This window comes from Chelmon rostratus, chromosome 16 (genome assembly GCF_017976325.1).
Source record: "Chelmon rostratus isolate fCheRos1 chromosome 16, fCheRos1.pri, whole genome shotgun sequence".
NCBI classification, from domain to species: Eukaryota; Metazoa; Chordata; class Actinopteri; order Chaetodontiformes; family Chaetodontidae; genus Chelmon; species Chelmon rostratus.
In genome coordinates, this window is record NC_055673.1 from 20,122,615 (window position 1) to 20,143,984 (window position 21,370).

At 41.2% G+C, this 21,370-nt stretch overlaps 2 protein-coding genes across 6 annotated transcripts in view; both read right to left on the reverse strand.

The window, feature by feature from the left end:
* Nucleotides 1-242: 242 nt before the first annotated feature.
* Nucleotides 243-8,676, reverse strand: parp10 (poly(ADP-ribose) polymerase family member 10). Its single transcript, XM_041955331.1, has 11 exons — nt 8,558-8,676; nt 7,253-7,428; nt 6,652-6,894; nt 6,302-6,532; nt 5,183-6,210; nt 4,799-5,011; nt 2,812-2,938; nt 1,709-2,722; nt 1,374-1,507; nt 1,127-1,301; nt 243-1,038 (listed from the first exon to the last, which is right to left on the reverse strand). The coding sequence occupies exons 2-11, from the start codon at nt 7,425-7,427 to the stop codon at nt 740-742; spliced, it is 3,639 nt and encodes a 1,212-aa protein (XP_041811265.1). The 5' UTR covers nt 7,428; nt 8,558-8,676; the 3' UTR covers nt 243-739.
* Nucleotides 8,677-10,906: 2,230 nt separating this feature from the next.
* The window catches only part of LOC121619291 (CMP-N-acetylneuraminate-beta-galactosamide-alpha-2,3-sialyltransferase 1-like), a 68,107-nt gene continuing 57,643 nt past the window's right edge, over nt 10,907-21,370 (reverse strand). For all 5 annotated transcript variants that reach the window (XM_041954879.1, XM_041954882.1, XM_041954878.1 and 2 more), the window contains 4 exons: nt 17,710-17,889; nt 15,536-15,581; nt 14,951-15,070; nt 10,907-14,828 (listed from right to left, as the gene is read on the reverse strand). In XM_041954879.1, the coding sequence (XP_041810813.1) occupies nt 14,655-14,828; nt 14,951-15,070; nt 15,536-15,581; nt 17,710-17,889 (520 nt within the window). In that variant the 3' untranslated portion in view covers nt 10,907-14,654. The remainder of the gene's footprint in view (nt 14,829-14,950; nt 15,071-15,535; nt 15,582-17,709; nt 17,890-21,370) is intronic.

Here is a 21,370-nt window from a genome sequence, read left to right on the forward strand (position 1 = left end):
TCTCGTATGGGCGGAACAAAAATCCTGCACAACAGTTACCACAGGGAAAGTCAAATAACTGAACCAAAAGCAAATAAATATACACAATGTATGAAACATTTTCAGATCAAATCATTTGGTCTGTAATTTTGGTAGTAAAATATTTGAGAGGAGCGTATTCAGTATTGTTGGCAGACGACAGAGTTACAAACCAAAACTGTTGTGTTCACATTAATACAATCATATGCAGGGAAATCAAGAACTGTGTGCAACATATTGTTTATGGTTTATTTTTAAATCAAAAATACAACATATTTCGGATGCTTGCAAGTTTAAGATAGCCGAATAAACACTGGAGCTTGGTGAGCAATCCCAACAAGCACCAAACTGACTGTTACAAGTGAAATGTCATGCAATAACTGCTGTGTCCCATCTATTTAAAGACATGGCACAATGAGACTTATTGTACTCAAAGGGCACCTTTAAAGCTACTTAACTGAAATGGGCTTTTTGGGTTCAGCTGTTTGAGTTTCTCTTGAGCAGACTTGACTAAACTGAAGAAAGGGGAGCAACTGATCAGTCGACAACAAAGAACTTAATGAAATTACAATCACCACAATAAAAGTATCCACTGTACACAACAACCTATTAGCCCTTTATAAATCAAATTCACTTTTTTAATCAAGGCAGAAACATTCAAACAAAAGCAGTCCTTTTCTCGACATTTGGTGGTTATGATCTGATGACTCATCCGTCTTCTTCAGCGGTGGATTCTCTGGCACGTGATGAGATATTCAGGAAAAGCCTGCGTATCGTTGAAGATGACAAACATGGTCGGCTTCGTGATGTCGTCAGTCACGCTGTCGTATCTGATTGGAATATCACCAGTCTCCTTCAGCGGGGCCGCCTTCATCGAGTGGCAGCCTTTAGTGTAGTCTCCCGTTAGAACCTTTGACACGAAAACAAACTTGTATCCATCTGCGTTGGGGGGTGAGTACTGATCATGGACCGACAGCGCAGAGTTGACAGCAAAATACACTCCTTGACCATAGACGGTGGCTGTGGAGAGAAACCAAGATGTCAGAAATTGACACCAAAGATACAACAAACTGAGTCAGACAAGAGAACAGCGGTGCCAAAAACATACCATTCTTTCCACAGAAGCTTCTGTTGAATCCATGGACGCAGATCTCTTTCACACTCGTCTCACTTGTGCCATGGTAGAGCGTCCGTTCAACTTCCGGATACACGGCACGCTGCAGTACGCTCGCCTTCTTCAACTTGTACTGATTGTACAGCAGTCGATTCATGAGCTTCTCCACCTGGGGAAAATCTTTGCGTTACTACAGGCTCACCAGCTCATTTGTTGCAAAATATATAGCTCATTTTTTCACCTGAATGATTCTGATTTTGCTGTGGTATTCCTGTATGGTCTCATAGAAGTTCTTCACCACATTCTGAAATTCATCAGACTCCTCGTGCACTTTGGTCACTTCAGGCATGTTTGACAGCAGAGAGTATTCCTCTTCTGTTAACACAGGATTCCCTTTCATATTAGATTTTCTTATTTTTACAATTCACATCATTTATCATTTATCCGCATGGATATGGAGCCCCAAATCTCGCTAAATGCAGTAAAGGATGATCAGATGGATCAACAATATAACTGAGTGGATCAATAAATGTTATCTGAATCAGTAAAATTTAGTATATATAAAGTTCCTTTTACCTGGTACTTCCTCAACCAAATCCCCTACATTGATCAACTTCCTGGAAATTTTCACAGACTTCCCAGAACTTATGCTGTATTCTTGCATTTTCTCGAAGTTTATGGTGTGGGGCTGATTGTCCAGCAAAATATCAATCTTTTTCAGCTTCATCCTCCAAACATTCTCGATGAACACTGTAGCGTCCGGTGAATAGGGAGTCGTGTCTGAAGAGACTGGGTCATGATGCACCCACTGGACAGCTTTCAGAATTTCCTGGTCAGATACAGAATTAGACAATTTCTCCAGCAGCAGCTTCAGGTCACACAGTGCTCCCTTCACAAAGTCCTTGAAGCCAGAAACAGTGATTACGGTGCCCTGGACTTGAATCTCGACCGCGTGCTTCCTCTTAATCAACTCCAGACACTTCCTGTGGTACTCGGACATGTTCTTCACAGTCCTGTGCTCGAGTTTCTCCTCAACCTGTCTCTGGCTGACCCTTTTCCCAAAGGCTATGTCCACCCGAATCAGGTCACAATTATAACCTGCAAACACATCTAGCTGTATGGTGTTGGCTGCCTTAATGGTGTCTTGTAAGGAAATATTGATGGGCCTCTTACGCTGCTTCACCTGGGGGCTCTTGTTGTTACTACTACAGGATGCTTCATGTTGGATCATTTTCTTGGACAGCTCCAAGGCTTTTTGCATCTGTTTCTCCTCATCCTCCAGGGACCAATGGCTCGACTCCATAGAGTACTGAATAGCTAGAGACAGTTGGGCCTCTTCTTCGAGGTCACTAGAAAGGCCAAGAGGTCCATCACTCAGCTGGGGTAACCCACTCATAGTGTTCCCTTCAGCTGAGGGCTGGGAAGCGTCCACAGCTATCACGTCAGAGTCTTGGTCTGCCAGGCTGGTCGGATCCTCGGCTGTGTACAGGTCCATGTCATCCATATCATCAAGTTGGTCTGAATTGGACACACCCTCCTCGTGTCTTCCATCGATGGCTGAGACGATTCTCTTTGCCTCCTCTAAAAGGCCTACAAAGAGGCAAACAGACAGTTTGAGACTGCACGGAAATAAGACAAATTATTGAAGCTGCTATTTAAGTTAATGAATTATTGATTACCTCTGCCTGCAGCTGCATTATCATCAGTTTGCACTGAATCTGATTTTAACTCCTGTGCAGAACTATCCGAAGACACTTTCTGGAAGTTTGTGTGGGACATCATGGTCCATGCTGTTTCAAAAATGTCCTGAAAAAATAAAAACAATGTTTCTGTGAACTCAGAATGTTTCTGCCACAAGGAGGCCTGAATTCATTATTTGGATCCCCATTAGCTGCCACTTAGGTAGCAGCTCTTCTTCCTGGGGTCTACACACAGCAAAGCATAAAAGATAAAACAAGACACACAGCGTAATGCATGTAAAAACACGGAACAAGTGCCTCAAATCACCTTAACATAGCACAGCCATGACAACATTAATCATTCTTCATCTGCCAGGAGCAGATATTGTAGGGAAAATAAACCAAACATGTTGACAATGGATAGTTTGCAAATACATTCATTATAACTGGTCGGTGGTCAGCTGTACGTGTCTTACAAATGACTTTATTTTTGCAAACCAGGTGCAATTAAAAACACATTTTCGCAGACAGACATCTTTTTCACATGTGTGAAAAAGCTGTTCTCTGTCATCCACATGCCAATGAATGCCTCTGCATATTCTTTTTAAAGGATGATTTAGTTTTTATTATGTGAATATTATGCATCATATATGCAAATTACTTCACATTTACATGTAAATTAGCTGATTCTGACTTAATGTCAGAAAAATTATAACTGTAATATAATACATTTTCTGTACGGAAGGTAGGAAACCGTAACAATAACAAAAAGAAAAAAACATCTTGGTAAGACTAATAAAATATAAAACCAAACAATGGATAGATTTTGTTTTTCTGCTGATCTTTGGTGCACATTTGGTGAAGCAGAGTCACACTGATCCTGCTCTGTTTTATTGCCTTTAAAGCAGAGGTGGTTCCACTTCCACGGCTCACTGAACAGTGATGATATATTTCATTAAACTGCTGGCTGCTGTTTATTCATTTGGTGTCGTCAGTCAGGGTGTGATTCTCATGAGTGTGCCGACGCATTTTTATCAGCTCGTGTACCAGGAGTACAATAGCTCGCAATAATCAAACGATCTGAAATGGATCAGGCTTTATAAACATAAAGTGCCATTAAAAGAATAGTTTGACATTTTAAGAACTACTTATTTGCTTTCTTGAGAGCTAGATAAAAAGATCAATACCACCTCCTATACCTGTTTGTAAAACATGAAGCAAGCTGGCAATTAGCTTAGCTTAGCAGGAGACTGGAAACAGGTGGAAACAGCTAGCCTTGCTCCATCCTTTCTTATTCCTTTTTCATTTCTTGGTCTTGCACAGTGAATTTTTCAGCAAGACAGCAAAGACTTCCTACAAAAACAGCTTGCTTCCCCAACACTAGGAATGTTTTCATTGTGTGGTAGAGCAGCTGCAAGAACTAAGTGAAAATGTGTCTTGCACTTGTGAGTGCATGGAACGTCTGTCAAGCTATGAGATAATATGAGAGAGTGAGCTGCAGAAAAGCATCACATTTACATACTATGCTGCTAGAATAATCCATGCCAGAAGAAGAGCAATAAGCAGAATTGGAGACTATATGTATATAAATATGCATTAAAAGTTTGCTGTTGAGATTTTTTCAACAAGAATTCATATTCACCAACAAGAAAAAGTTTCAACGGTCCTCTCTCCTCACACTGTACCTGAATTATAATGGGACTCTGTGAACTCTGTGATAACTTGATTCTCATACAAACATTACTGAACCAGTGGCTGGAGGCTCAGAAAGTACATTCATCAATCTAAGAAACTGGTATGCTTTGAAAAATGGCCAGCAGACTTCTTCAGACAAACAGTAAACAGCAGTTTTCACTTGTGTATGCCGCTGAGCTGAGTCGTCTGAGAGGAAGTGCGGAAGAATGAAGTTGGATATAGCTTCAAAAACAAAAAAAAAACACAGAGGAATACAAAAGGAAACACTTGCTTTGTTCCATCCTTACGTTACCTGGTGTGGCAGGGGTTCCCAGGGCACGTGTTTTGTGATGATATAGACCTGAAACTTTGTCTCCATCTCTTTCAGGATGCTCTTGCAGTCCTTGTCGTCCAAAAAGCGGGTCACTCCTGGAGCGTTTACTGTGATGGTTCTGGTGCAGATAGAAGAGACCACACCTTGCAACACCTCCTCAGCCATTTGACAAGCGACAGCCTGGCCATGGATCTATCAGGTACGTTAAAAAAAGAAAAAAAAGATGAAAGGGAGAAAAGATGAAACAATCTGATGAGTCTAGGGATTTTATATATAATGTTAAAAGGGCACCAGAAATGAATAAAAAAGGAGCTTGAAAAGTGCACTGCACTCAAACAATCTACACACTGATACGCCACATACCTTTAACCCACACGCATCCTCTGCTTCGAGTGGAAAGATAGACACTTGGTCCATGTCAGCCAACAGCTGATGACAATGGATCTGGATGTATTTCAGCATGCCTGGTACCATAGAGATAACTGTGTCCCTCTCAATGGGTGTGTTGAGAAACTCCAGGATAGCAGTCTGCTTCTCATTCTCCATCCCTTTCAGAGTCCACACATCAATATTCCCCCCTCGCTCTGACACCTTTACAGAGGAGAAACCCAGAGCCTGCAGGAACTCAGACCATTCTCTGCAATAAAACATGCCTTCATACTCGCCGGCCATCGGTATGCTGAAGTGACCCAGCTGGGATTTCAAAAAGCTACATGCTTGGACAGCCGAGTCCTGTGATATTGAGGTTACTACAGCGTTACAGTCTGATACGGTGTACGTAGCCGGCGGTGATCCAGACTGATTCATGGTCTGCAGTAGTCGCTCTTTCACATCTTTTCTTGCAAGAAGCTCAGCCTTTTCTGGTTCGAGGGTGAAATGAGCCTCAGCCATGTTGGCAAAATAGTCCAAGATAGAGTGTTTGACCAGCTGAAGTGTTCGTCTGTCATTACCTGCAATGTGTACACCATTGTCTTTGAGTTGCACAGTGACATTTGGGTGAGCCTTTTCAGTGTCCCGCTGAAAGGTGCTGAGTTGAAACAAAGCAAGTTTGACTATGTCAGTAATAGTAATATGGCTTGATAGCATATCTTCGACCTCCATTTGATCCTCTGTGACTTCCTCCGCCGCTTTCTCTACTGCCTCGCAGGCAGCAAGGGGCTTTGAGGCTGTCAGAGAGGAGGACTGGCTGTTTGTACTGACCACCATGGGAGGACTGGTCTGCATCTGCATATCACTCAGATCCTCTGAGTTTCTCTCCGTCACATCTTGGCTTCCAACTCCAGAGTCTTGCGATGTTAAACTTTGCGTGGCTTGAAGAAAGTCGAAGTACGGCACCACGACAAGATCAGCACCTTCCAGCTTGTGTGCGTGATCCAGGACAGGGCCCACAGCTGATAAAAGAAATACAGACCTTTTGTTTAAGAAAGAAAACTGCCAGGCAAGAACCAAAGAGTTTAAAAGGTTGCCTAATACAAAACTTACAGTCATAATTGACAAAGGACACCTTGGCTGTACCCTCTGAAAGCATTGCGACCTCCTTCACCTTCTGATTCCCACCTCCCTTGTTCTCAAAATACATTGTGAGCAGGTCTGGGGTGATGCTGGGGTGCAGGTTCTCCACTAACACGGAGTCAGTTTGCTCAATCTGCTCAAGAGCGACCACGGCCCCATCAAGTGTCCTTTTGGAGATTTTAGCACTAAGGTTTTGGAAATCTACAGAAAAAAAAAGAAAAACAACAATTTACGGTGAAAGAAAATTTGGAGCATTTGGAAACATTAAAAAAACATCAGCATGTTTTGAAGAAACAAGACAACATGTGCATTCAACACACCTTTCAAGAAGGGTTGGCTGAGGTGAATGAGGATGGAATCTCTCCCTGCCGATGGATGCAGAGTGTAGTCAGGCACGTTCAGCCCCATCATGTTCTCCACGTAGAGCTCTATCATCTCGACGCTGGTGCTGGGGTTGATCCCCCGCAGCAGCAGTCTACACGGGTCCTTGGAGGCCGGCTTTCTCACACTCAGCTCCACATTATGCAGAACGTGGTGCCCTTTGGACAACACTTGGGCTGCAGCTGTTAGAATGAGCAGAGCAGAAATAAAGGCAAAGTTGAAGTAGAATTTTCTGTGTGCCAGTGCAGTAATGCTTGTCTCTACTCCAGTGCTTCTGGAGCTAAAAGGGAGTGATGTTTAAAAGCTTTTAATCTGTTTGGGAGTTTGGTCCTCTAAGAAACTGTGCATATTCTACCTCCATCAAGTGCTGTGCAGACTACACCAATGCACCTGTTGCCAATGATGATATATTTTTTTGGTTGGTAAATTGGATAAAGAACACTTTGAAAGCAGATAATATCAAAGGCTAACAAATCAAATCCATATATGGATATACATGCAAAAAATATCCCAGACAAATACCCTCTGTGTTGCACTTGCCTTCTGCCTCTTCAAACACCAGTATGGCTCCATCACCCTTCCTCTCCACAGAGACAAGTGGACCTCCCCCGGAGCGGCGCTTATTCTCGAAGTACAGGCAGAGCAGCTCCTCGTCCACTCCCGCGGGCAGCGCCAGCACCTCCACCGTCCTCTCCTCCGGGCTTTCAACAGGCATCCTGGAAAATACAAACACATACAGGTTACACCACACCAGCTGAAGGGGTTCAAATCAACTCAAATGTATGACCACTTTACTTTTCATTGTGCCACTAATAATATTTTTATAGGTGGCTGAACATACTGATAATAAGATAATGCTGTGATAATTACTATTATAGATAATTCATTTTGCCCACTTGTAGCAGTAACACAGTTTAACCCCTCTGTTACAGCTCAGTCCTGTACTAAGTGAGGTTATCCATGAGCAGTTTAACAGAAAGTTGCCTTTTGAAACATATGACATGATTGTGTGCTGATTTAATTCAATTTAATGTTGACCCATATGCATCAAAACATGGCATCAAACCTTGAAAAGTATAATCACGACTGATCTCTAAACTTATGGGAGATATCCAACGTTTGTCCTTTAATGTAACCAAAGAAGAAGAAGTCTGATCTTATGGTCTTTTCTCATAGATACACAACATATTTACTGTCACTCAACTACATTTAACAGAAGTCATTTTATATTAGTGCACACATATTCACCATTAACTAGCTGCTTATTAGCATGTATGCTAGAATCATATTGGCTTTTAATAAGCCATTCTAAAACACTTATTCAGCATGAACATACAGTACACCAGGCCATTTCCTCAAAAACCTGATTACTGCTAATGGACAGGAAGAAAGGAAGCTGCTCTAACTGAGATTAATTAGGATTTTAATTACCTTAAAATAAAGTGTGAGCCAGCTTTAAAAACGGCAGCATTTGTTTGTTTACGTGGAGAGACTTAGGAAACGAGGCTGACAGGACGGTTACTCCGGCCTCCCTGACACCTGACAGGAAGCTCGGCCTGTGGAGCTGCTTCTTCATTAAGGAGAGAAATGTTCGCCACAAGAAAGCTTTACTTCAGCGGTTCACATGTAGAGCCAGTGTAGCGCTTTGTTTCTGCTTCTTTACTGCGGACTGAGCCTGAAGTTCACGGACGCTACGCTCACTCATGTCCGCCAACTAGAAAGTGAAAGCAGCGGCCACAGCGGCCATGTTTCCCCTCTGACGCTGTACTTTATCGCTTCTGCCTTTCATTCTGGCCACAGAGGGAGAAAATACCTTGTGACGAAGGATTGAGGAGCTTTGCCTACCTGTGCTACAGAGAAAACATCTGTCCAGAGAAGCGCTCCGTCCGTCCTGGAAGTGGACTCAGTCATGAACACTTCCTTGTTGTGCTGCTTGTTGACCAGCAGGTGGCGTCATCAGCTGCACGTGTTAAAGGGGAACAGACAGTTCATCATCAGCACCATGGTGCCAGCGGGAGCAACTATTATTACTATTATTATTATTATTTATTTAGTTATTTTAAATATATTTAAGCAACTAATATTATAATTGAGACTGTCACCCAAAAGTCTGTGTTTATCTATACCTTATTTGTTTATGATCAATTTATTTTTTCTTTCTTTCTTTCTTTCTTTCTTTCTTTCTTTCTTTCTTTCTTTCTTTCTTTCTATCCCAGTGATGTAGATCACGTCACGCCATTACAAAGACCTGAAATTGTTTTGTGCTGCTGTTTCCTGAAAAATGAACTCACTGTATTATATAATACAAATATATGCCACTGTTTAACGTGGTGGAAATAAGAAAAGGAAAAGGAAAAGGACTTTATCACACACACATCTATATGCTGGACTTTATCACACACACATCTATATGCTGGACTTAATTGTGGACAAAGCGATTGTTGTACACTGTCATTTTGCACAAATGCTCTACTGTGTCCACATTTAACCGCCAGAGGTTTATTTTATACAGCTTAGTTCTATATTTTTATCTATCTGTCTATCTAAAAGTGGAAGTGGAACTGGAATTCTACTCCAACACGCTTTAAAGGGAAATATTGAACTTGTGCTGTTATTCCACCACATTTTGTTACAGTTACTAATTCATTTGCATATTTAATTACATGTACAAAACAGGCGGTCAACCCATTAGACTTTACGTATTATTATAGACTGAACTACTCAAAAATATTGCTTACACGTTCATGCATCAATAATAATAATCCAATAATGTATCACACAATGATGTACACTTTTTATTCTTTCACATTTTGTCAATAATGCCATTGTGCTTTTGCAGTAAGAATAAAACTCTTAATGCTGGACTTTTACTTGCAATGGATTATTTTTACATTGCAGTTTAAGGTGTTCTGCCACTGCTGTTAGAACGTGGTGCACTGTAAGCATATGAAAACCTCATACTATTTCATAACTTATAAAAATTTTAATCAGAACTGAAGGACGTTCCTTCACCATACGACTATGAGGCTTGTGAAATCGGACAGCAGTCAGTGTTGTATAGAGTTCTAAGTTATATAGGGAGGAGAGGATGACGCTCTTGAGCACTTAACTGCATTTTATGACTCACACTAAAGTCGTCATTTGATCAGAAGGCCACACTGAATCTTTTAAACTGCATTGTGTTCAGTCACTGAATTATACTGTGGAAGCATTCATGCGTGAACGTACAATTTAAATAGCCTTGACATGTAATGTCTGAGTTATACATTCAATGGCTGCAAGTCCAACACACTTCCATGCATGTACCCTGCAGCTTTTTATGATAAGCTTATACATGCTTGATCAGTTTTCCATACTGCATGTTATCTTCACTATAGTAGCACTGCATATATGATGAGCTAGTCCTGAGACTGAATGCAACCCTGCATGTATGGGCCGTAATGCAATGCATAGCTTCGAATTACTCAGATTATTCTGTCTGTGTGAAATGGGATGGAATGAGATGCCAGCAAGTTCACATCTGGTTTATATCTCTTGAAAACTAGAAATGTTTTCATTTTAAGCAGAGTATCTATTATTGAATTATATGCCATACTTTGCATTAAAATAAATCACAAGTGTCATCAATATGTGCTCAGAAGAAGCTCATCAGTGTGCAATACTGAGCATACTGAATTTTGCTTGCAGTGTTATTATACACTGGATGAGATGTAAATAACTTAGAGACTGAGCTGATGCCATACAGTTCAACGCATTCTACATCTCATTACCTTTCCATGCCGTTATTATGAGCTTATACATAGATAATCAGCGAGCCAAAGGGAACATTGTGAAATTTTAATGTAACATGTGCAGTGTATATATAAATACATTGAGTGAATATGCCCATTGCCTTAAATACATTCAATATCTCATAATAACTCCCATACCGTTCATGTCATTATAAGTGCTGATGAATGTAGGTTGTGTCGTTGACAATGGACAGCCATTAAAGCTATGGATAAAAAAGTATAAAGTTTATTAATAGGAGGCGCTCGCTGATTCAGCAAGCACACTAATTACACTAATTTGTGAAAATGAACCAGTTTCCCCCCACAGCAGCCACAAAACAGCTGTGCTGTGAAGTCAAGCTGTGAGAGGTTGAGCTGCCTCATAATGAACAAAAAAAGCAAAGAACATGAACGCGTAGCAGCACTCCGGCAGCCGATTCTTCAGGGATAACAACAGCAGTTTATCAGATTACATCACATGTGCATTCTGATGGTCTCACTTTACGTGTTTATACGTAGATTATCTCAGCAAGAAACATGAGGTGACATAACAGCATAGATTCAGTAGTTTCCTTGTGTAGTAAACAGAAAGAAGAAACAATAACCTCTGGCTTTCACAAAATGTTTTAATCAGTATTCTGGTGTGTTAGTTGCAGCGTGTAACGGTGGTTTAAATAAACATACCACACAGAGAGGGGCACTCAAATGAACACCCCCTCGCTAATTGAAGCTGACAAATGGCCATGTTTCAGTTTTCATCCTTTAAAAGAAAACATTTTAAATGATGGACATGAGATGAATACCTTTGAGAAAAAAGACAATCTTCATAACAACAGAAACCAGAGAAATATGTTCAAAGTTGTTGCCATGGGGCGCATCTTCATATTTTTTTTTTAGAAACAATTAATGGCTAGAACCACTGAAATGTGATGTATTTCTCTTCAAATCAAGGAAATCGTTCATTCAAAATGATCCACATTTTCCTTTGTGAAATTAAACCATTTACACCACCATTAACTTCCAAACACTGGGATGCATTTGACTTGTCTCCACTGTTACAGGCTGACGTGCTTCAGTGTGGTTCATGTATGCCAGCCTGCATGCAAGCTAAATGACAGCTTACCCACACAAAATCTGCATAAAGTTCTGAAATGTATTATTTAGAATTAATTAACCTCCTTGTCCTTTTCACACATTTTAGCAGCAAAAAAAAACAAGCTCCAATTGTATTTCACCATGCTGTTGGAGTCCACTGAATAACTGAATAATGCAAGTTTTCATTATCCATCCCACGCAAGTCAGCAGCAGTGACCTTCTTCAGACAACAAAAAATAAGCCACGGACATAAACATGAGATATTTGTGAAGGTGAGTTTTTAATGATTTTCAAATAACTGGATGGAAAAGTATATCAAATACAGGTGAGTGACAAACTTTGAACATTAAACAATGATTAGGCCTACAGTGAGTGAGTGTCAGTTCATATTAAGCCATCACATCAGTCATATAAAGGACAAATCAAGTGACGTTAATGCTGATGCATGTTCGTGTCCACTAGGTGACAGTGTCCCCTGCTCAACAACTGTACACCACCGTCATCTACAAGTTGGCTGACAAATTTGAACTGAACAAATATTGTGGTTCCTCTGCTTATCGGCCTGCTCTCACATGGAGAGAAAAGCCATCATGAAGACACTGACCGGGCAAATGTCCCATTATGTTTCAAGGCACATGGAGCAAATCATAGCCTATTAGAGAAGCACCACCGAGCTCAGGTCCTGACGAATGTGAGGCTTGCGACATTTCAGATCACAGATTTGATTGTGAAAATGACACCACGAGGGCGGGATAAAAGCTTCTGTGTTTCTTTAAGTCATAAAGCATTTAGTATTTAGACATCTACGACAAGTTCAGCAAGTGCAGCTAATAATGTTGAGCCTGGACAAAACATAGCTGCTTTCATCAAAACTGCAGAGCCAAAGATGGTGATATCCCGACACTATGTGCATACAACAAACAGCTTGTTCTGTGGCATACACAAAACTCTCACTGACAAAGATGGTTATACTGTGTGTATCATGCATATGATTCTTTAAAACTGACACTGTATATACCGCAATAACACAAACTTATAAAGGTTGCTGACAAATACAGTGATGCAAATGGCAGAATTACAATACAGCACAAAAAAATGGTAAATAGTTTAAAAATCCCATTAAAGGCACTTCACACCCAATTTTCATGAAAAACCTATGTCACAATGGACATCAAAAGTGTACATCATTGATTTTAATGCTAAGGCACCCCTGTATAGGCTGTTTTATATTCCCATGATGAATGATGTGCGTCTGCAACGTGAAAAAGAACCTGGTGCTTGAGTAACACCTCGAGCACTTAAACCTTTCTATCCCCTCAGTGGCTTCACTATAGCACGACTCTGCTCACTTTGTTATGATTCATGTAGTTAAAAGGATGTGAATCATAATCTTAATCTCAATAATCTCAACCATCTGAGCCTTTGACGCTGCTCCAGCACTGTGCCGATAGCTGCAGCTACAGCTTCAATTCTGCAGCCATTCAAGCAGCTCTGTGACGCTGCACGTACGGAGCTAAATGCTACCGACCGCAAGTTTAGCGTGCTAATGTTTGCTAATTAGCAAAAAATGCAAAAATTATATTTTTGACCTGATGATGAAGTTAAATGAAAAAGGGTTATTACATTCATCCTGCGGGGGACATGAGTGTGTGTATGCCAAATTTCATTGTAATCCATTTCATGGCTGTTAGGATATTTTGCTCTAAACCTGCTGGCGGCGTTAGAGGAAAAAAAATCAGGGGATCAGGAAAGTTCTTGAGATTCATGGAGAACATGAATGTCTGGCGGAGCTACTGACCAATGGGCATTGCCATCCCGAGAGCCACACTGCTAGCGTGGCTATAAACGTACAAGTTGTTTTGGGTCGCTGATTTTAGCATTTAGCATTTTTTTTCAATTTGTTCAAATTTGATTGACTCTCTTTGTTGACTCTTTGGTTAACAAAATATGTACATAAATAAATATTCAGTTGAACAAACCAATTAATAAATATTACAAATTTAGGGACTTTTTCGTATAGTCAAACCTGTGCGCAAGGTGTTGGAGGGACCTGGCTTCGTTCCTGTGGGTAATCTATGTCACATTACAGTAAACTATGTTCTTCGGGCCTGATTTTGATTGTAGCCTTATATTTTACAGCCCCAATCAGACAAGCAAGATACGAGCAACTCTGCAGCGCACGTAGTTTTTATGGTTTCGGTCAGAATCGGTCAGTGTGGTGGAAAAAGAGCTGATACTCTCTCTCATACCTGCCAGTATTACAATGTAAAACACCTTTGCTGCTGTATGGTGATCATTTATCCTCAAGTGACATTTACAGTATTGTCAGTGGTGTTTTTGTTCTAAAGCTCATTAAAATGCTTTTAAGTTTGTTTCTTGGACTCAAACTGCTTCCAGTATACACCTTTTAGATCATTGGACAGCGGTTAAAATTATATGAGACACTCTTCCTGTATAAATGACACTGATGAACTTTGCACAAAATCCCCCTCTGCTATGTCTACAGTATACATCAACAGGGTAATATGGCACTTTGTCTGACTCATTTGTGTCAGTGATCATTTACACACAAAGCTTCAGGTAGCCACAATGCTAACCATTTATAGAAAAGAGAAAATAGAGAGTATACACATACTATATAATAGTACTCAGTCTTTTTATGTATAGCATGCTTTATCGTATCTTTTCATGTTGTCTGTGTGTTCACTGTGTGATTTGGGGTCACAGATTCTGAAACAAGTGGCAGTGCTGCTTTTGCCTCGTCTGAAATGTTGAATAGTGAACTGTTGGGTCTCTGTACATTAGAGAGCACAGACCTGCTCTGTATGTCAAAGTGCCGTGAGCCAACTTTTGTCGTTAAATGACGCTATGTATGAAAAAAAATGAATCGAATTGAGACAAAAGCTGTTGCTTGAAGTGATGAACTGGGAAATGAACAGAACAGAAGAATTCATGGGAGAATCTCTTTGGGGATAATGGCAGAAATGTTCTCCCAGAGAAAGGGGAAGGAAAAATAAACATTAGAAGGATGTTGAGGTTCATTTGGTGGTCGTCCCATCGCACATATGGGCTTGGTATCATCTGCCTTTAAACATTCGGATTTTGTGCTTGTCTGCCAGCAGCAGGGTGACATTATATTCATAATCCCCGTCATGGACTCCTGTGTGTCGGAAAGCACCGGCCAAATGGTTCTTCTCCCAGTAGTGGTGCCAGTTTCCATACTGGTCTGCACCATATCCAAACACACTGACCTGGAGCAAGCGAGGAATAGAAGCATCATGTCACAAGCACAGGAAAACATCATACCCACTCATTCATCAGTACACTTTGTTCAATTTGCACCTAATATCAGGTGCGCAGCAGGTCAGCTTACCTCATCACATATGTGGATGGCGAACAGTAAGCTGAGGAAGCCAGTGGAAGGATATCGTCCATGACCATCAAGCCAAGACTCATAGACATATTTGAAAAATGTGGGACTGTAAATCAACACCTGCAAAAGAGTCATAGGAGTTTCTTCTGCAAGTTCCCAAGAGAATAAATTCATTTCTGTACACTGACATGCTTAATTTTACACAATTTGACATAAAAAACTCTTTACTGAAAAAGAAATATAAGGAAGAAAGAATATGTACACTCAAAGGTAAAGAGTGGTTTGGAGAGCTTTGTTCTGGGGCTGCTGTTAGTAGTTTGAGCTGACCCTCTTAACTGAAGCAAAAAGTATAATATTTTTATTTAAGTAAAGCACTTGAGTAAGTGTACTTAGTTACTTTTCACCACTGGAAGTACCACTAAGAATCAGCATGTGACACTTCAGCGAGATGGGCACACTGGCGTCAGCACACAGTAATTCATGCCCACTGTTTTGGAGTGAGATGTTTGACAATGACACACAAACAAAAGCAGTGCCAGGTATGATTAATGATATGAAAAAATCGTTGGCCTTTGTGTAACTCACCTTATCTTTGTTTGCCTTTATCCTGGATGAAACAGGTGCATACGTGCTGTAACACAAGAAAACACCAGCAGCTTAAAGACCGGGCTTTGCCATGAGAAGCAGTGATGCTGTTTCTGCAGAACGATGTTTGTCTGGTATCACGTCCACAGTCTCAGTATGATCCATCCACCCGTGATTTTAATCGCATTTAACTGAGGACATGTCTAAAAATAAATACCCAGTGTCTGTCCTTTTCACAACTGTATGGAGAAAGCTGATTACATCTCACGGGCAGATTCAGAGCTCTTCGCATTAACATATGCTCACAATCGACGTTTTTGCTTTTTGACTCATCAGGCGAGAGCAGTGCGGAGTTGTTTGGCATTCCAGGTTGGTGAAGAGAGTTGAGTTAAACCATAAAACTGGGAGAGGCCCTTTAAATAAAGGTGTGTGCAGCTTCCATGAAAGTCATTCGTTTATACTAACTCCATATAAAGGAGCTAATAAAACAAAGATATCGAACCGTTAAAGTCTAAATCAAGTCAGTGCAAATTCCACACCACGCCTGTGCAGACTCTGCTGAGACCGTAAAGGGGTGGCATGCTAATGACTGAAACGAAAAGTAATGAGGAAACGGTGAGATACAAATGTTTCCAATTAAAGCAAGGTTTATCAAGGCTATTACCTCCACAGCAGTGACTGCCATTAAAGTTCAAAGATTATACAGACTGCTCTAATGCCATTTAGAAATATGCTCTGTGCAACAGATGAGCCCAACTGCTCCTCTCCGTTTTGTGGTGAATGAATACGAAAATGACCGGTCATGAGTCTGGTGAATTGTACGAAAGACGACATTATACACCCTAATGTTAAAAAGTACATCCTTTAACACACACTGGCTTGACACTTTTTCAGAGAGGAGCTCCTTTTCAAAGTTTGCGGAGCAGTCCTGCGTCCCTTCACGCAGTCCAGTCCTTTCATAGAGCCCCGTTTTATTTCACAAGACTAGAAAATGCAACAAAATCATTCACAACACTCAGTTAAGATCTAATGGCTGTTGGGCTAATGCTGACATTACTGCCAGTACAGTGAAATTTAATGATGCAGAATGATTGCTTTGGCAGAGTTGGAAGGCAACTGCATATTTATAGGAAACATTTGTTTGGATTTACTCGTCCTCCCACCATCTAACATGTTGGCGTGTTTGAGTCGTTGGCAGCGGCATTAATTGGCAGCGGCTTCATTTTTTTTCCTGGATGTCCAGTAATCAAGCTAATGATTCCAGGTCACTGAGAATGAAGCAGCTGAAGGTGAAATTTACTGGGAGATTAAGGCTGAGTGATTATACTTGTTATGGCAATCTGACAAATAGCAATACTGAGTGAGGGTGATTGTTAGAACAATCTGGTATTTGGAGAGGGGAAGTGAACGTGGGAGTGCGACACATGCATGATGCATGGTGATGCTTTGATAAGGCAGTTAAAGTTCTTGAACTCTCGTTTCATTGACAAATTGAGTTGTAGATGAAGCACCTCTACTCCCCACATTTCCAAATGAGATTAAAGCCCATTTTTCATCACTTTCAAAAATGAGAGAGCCTCTTGTGGATGTAGAATAAGTATTTCTTGGTTGAATGCCAGCAAATGCAGTGTAACAGTGATGCATGTTGGCTTAATTTTAAGGACTTCTGAAACGTGTGACTGAATGATGGCTACAGAAATCATGCTCATGCATCTGTGACAGGGAAGTTAAAAAAAGAAAAAGAAATTCAAACCATGAAATAATCACAATAAAGCGAGCATACATGTCTGAACTCAATATACTATCGTGTATTGAGACATACAAGAGTTGTGGACATTTAATCCCTGCCCCCCTTTTTAGGGTTGTTTCTGGCCACCTGGCCAGTCCAATATCAACTTTCCTTTTGGCTCTGTTTTGGTCTCCACCATCCCCAGACTCTGGCTCCTTAGCTGCTAAATGCTCCATGATATATGGACCAGCTAGTTGCTAACTTTGTCTGTCGGTCGTGTGGTGCCAGGATGTTTGCTCTGTAAAGCCGAGGAGATCTGCTGAGGGTAAGGTGATTCATAAGGTCACTCGGAGCAACACCTTTCTCATCACACAGACTCATTTGCACCACTCTTGATATGTAAATATTGATTAGTGCACCTTTAACATCTGATAAGTACACTTACAATTTAATGGTACCGGTGGTCAGAGCGCTAATCATCCACTGCAGGTCCAGAGTCTTGAAAGGGATCAGCACGAGACTGGTGGTGTCGTCCAGGTCTATGGCACTTTCTGGATACATGACGTGATGTGTCGTTCTGGCACCCACATCCTCCTCAAACCCACTGGTGGGAGCCTGGTTCATTCTGCAGGGACAAGGAAGCAGCCATTTGTTTCTTATTTTTCTAACATCCTTCCCATTTATTTTCCCGGACAGCTCAAATTGAGGTTTATTTCGCCCACATGTTACAAAGATGGGAAACATTTGCCTTTTGTTGTACTTATACCCATAATCTACAGATGGGTTAATTTTCAGGAGTCTTCCAGGTCAGCCAAGCCACACCAGTTATGATGACTATAGAAAAAACATGTAAATATAAAGACAGAGACAAACAAAACGCACAAATTGTCCCACTTTACCATGTTGTGGACATCCAAACAACAATTCAGAACAATCCAGTGTCCATTTAGAGCTCAACAATTACAGCTTGGCAAGCTAGGCGAGGCGTCCCTATTATTACGTCCAACAATGCTCACTCAAGCCGGAGCTGTAATTGGCAGGAGCATAGTTCGACAGTGGCAGCGGGGCTGCGGAAGGAGGTGGCACTTAAAAGAAAAATCACGAGGCTGACCACCCGTGTGACGAGCATCACCTGTTTGGGCGCTCAGGTCTGAGCAATATCACCTTCCTCATTACTGGCTCCGAGATGACAGCTATATAACAACTTGACATTTTCAGCCTGAGCCTGTCAGGACTCAAAACAACCTCCGGCAAAAGGCATTTTGTGCCCAGGCTATATCTTGCAGTTGATGAGAATTTGTTTTGCTATTCCATGCTGCAACTTAAGTCCATCCTAACAACTGAAAATTAATAAGTCACCAGAGTCTTTCATTTGTCCCTGCCTTTTGTGCTCCATGCTAATGCTGTAAAACTTGTTGCAGCTCTTGGGCCAAAAGGCAAACCATTTGGTTCAATGAGTGTTAAAAATATGAAAGCTAAAGTCATTTTTTTTTTTACATGTATATTCTATTTGTCTCAGATGGGCTGTAGCATACGCACACAACACCTCATATTCTTAGACTGAATTTGGATAAGAAAAGTCTTGCATTAAACATTAAACCTGCATTCACCATTCACTTATTTATTTTTTTTGGCCAATTGAGGGCAAAGGGAGCAACCTGTTTACGCAACACTTTCACAGCAGCATCCAACAAATATGACATTCATTTGGAGTTCTGTTTCTGGCCATCTGGCAAATGTAAGTGCAATACTGACTCCCCTTTTAGCTCTGTTTTTGATTTTCATCAGCTCCTCGTGGACATTTTTTTTTTCAGCTCTTTAGCAGATAAAAGCTCCACTGTGTTCACCAGCTAGTCGCTAAGTTTGTGCGTCTCATGGCGGATTTATCGGAGTCTAACACTGCAAACGGCTGCGTACTGCACCTTGAAACAAAGCCAAGGAGAGCAGAGAGCGAGAAAGACAAGCTGAGAGGTTGATATGTGAACCAAACCAAGAACCAAAATGAAAAACATACATCAGCTTATGAAAAGAGGAAGGATATGGAGACATGACGCGCAGCTGTCTTTGATGCAACAGCTAACTAAACGCTTCAGCTGTGAAACGGCAGGAAGGCCACTCGGGCCCAGAGGAGGGAGGTGTTTTGTCACCAGTAATAAAGCTGCCGCGCCAGATGTGGTTATTATCAACACAGCGCTGATTATTGTGATGCTGCAGCATCAGCTGTAGCGTTCTGGGGGAAAAGAAGCAGTACCTTAGAGAATAACAGCGTGTCATTTTATGTGAACACATCTCCAAAACTCACGGCACAGTCCGGTTTACATCCGAAATGGAGAGAATGAGGAGAAACAGCGCTCTCCATTAACAAGTAATGTGCATCATTTCCTTCAAGCCAAAGCAGGTTCACGGCACTGACTGAGCTAAAACTGCAGTCTGGAAGAAGACAACTATTGACAGGAGGTTTTATGGTGCAATATCTCAGCAGAAAAGAACCGTTTCTGACAGAAACTACACTGGCAGATTTCTCCTTTAATGATAACTACAGCTTCTGGGAATTAAGGGAATTGCTCAGCAAATGGATCCCCGCCGTCCAGAGCAGATGAAAAAGCACGGCAGCGAGGGCAGAGGAGCACCATGCAACATATTAAATAGCATAATGTGAAGAATCCATCAGTTCTGCAGCAGATTCAGAGATAGTCTACTGTAACACCACATTACTCCGTGTTAGCACTTGCAGGTAGTTTTCCTTCGATCAGGCTTTGGTGGAACTTTATGTGATGCCCTTCTCAACTCACGCCCAGCAGGAAAACAATAGACTCTGCCTTGATTCCTTCTTCTGCCACCTTTTTCTATTTCTCAAAAATGACCAAACTATATTTGACACCGTACACAACAGCGAAAAAGTTGTCATTCAGTACAACAGACATGTTTTTGAACATTTCTTGCTTTTTTTCAGCTCATTTTTCATGTTACTCTGACCGTATGGATCATCCCATTACTCACTGCGGGGGGTCAATGCCGCGATAATGCAAGTCTGTAAGGGCACTCAAGAAGTTAACTTAGCCGTTAAATGAATTCAGTGGGCCGCTCGTTCACTTAATCTTGCGGGGGCGTGTGGTGTCAACTGCTCTAAGGAGGCGAATATTTCAGATTGGTCTAATCAATATTCAACTTCTACTCTAAGTCCCCTCTGGCACTGGAAATGTGTACCAGATGGACTTGAAGCAAACCGGAGCAGATGTATTGAGCCTTTGAAAAGCCCATCTCACCAACAAGATTGCTTGCACAGGAAAACAAGGCTTTTTACCTGGAATATACAAACAGTCAGAGAACACATAATACAGGTGAGATCGAGAATGATATTAAGAGCTTTAATTAATCTTATTTAAGTGCTTTTCATGCATATCAAACAAGATTTTGATGTGTCTCTGTTATAATAGATTTGGAGAATCTTAAAGATTAGTGGGTCTGTAATACCCTTCCAGACAAAACATGAAACCAGGACAGATGACTAATTCTGAGTGGAAATGATTTACTGATGACAGATATCTTGACCAGTGATTTTACAGCAGGATCATGGGTAGGCTAAGTACAAAGCGTCAGTGCTTTGAGCATCAACTTCACTCAACTGGAGCGACGCTTAAAAGCTCAAGTTGGAGCGTTTCACTGCAAATGGCAGCACTGTTGTATCTGCACATATTTTCAGTCCTGCTCGTTTTTATAATTTAGACATCAGTGGGTGAGGACGACCTCTTCATCGGATCCGAGGGATTGCACCAAAAACACTTCGCTTCAGATAAAAAGAAGACCATGCATAAATGAAACATCACTCAGCCAGGTATTTTAATTGTTAACACGCTGGTTTGGGCCTAATGCAGCGCACCTGCTTGTGTGGATTATGGGCTGCTGATGTGATGTCTATGCAATGTTTGATCTATTACATTGACATCAGGCCTCAGTGCTTGGTTTTTACAGATAAAATACAAGTTCGAATTAGCGTGGAGCCCCTAAAAGAGACCCGAGCTCGCCTGAAAGCAACCAAAGCTCTAGTGTGGGAGGTCTAAAATAAAGCCAAATTAAACTCCAATGTGCTGGAGTTTTAAATGTTT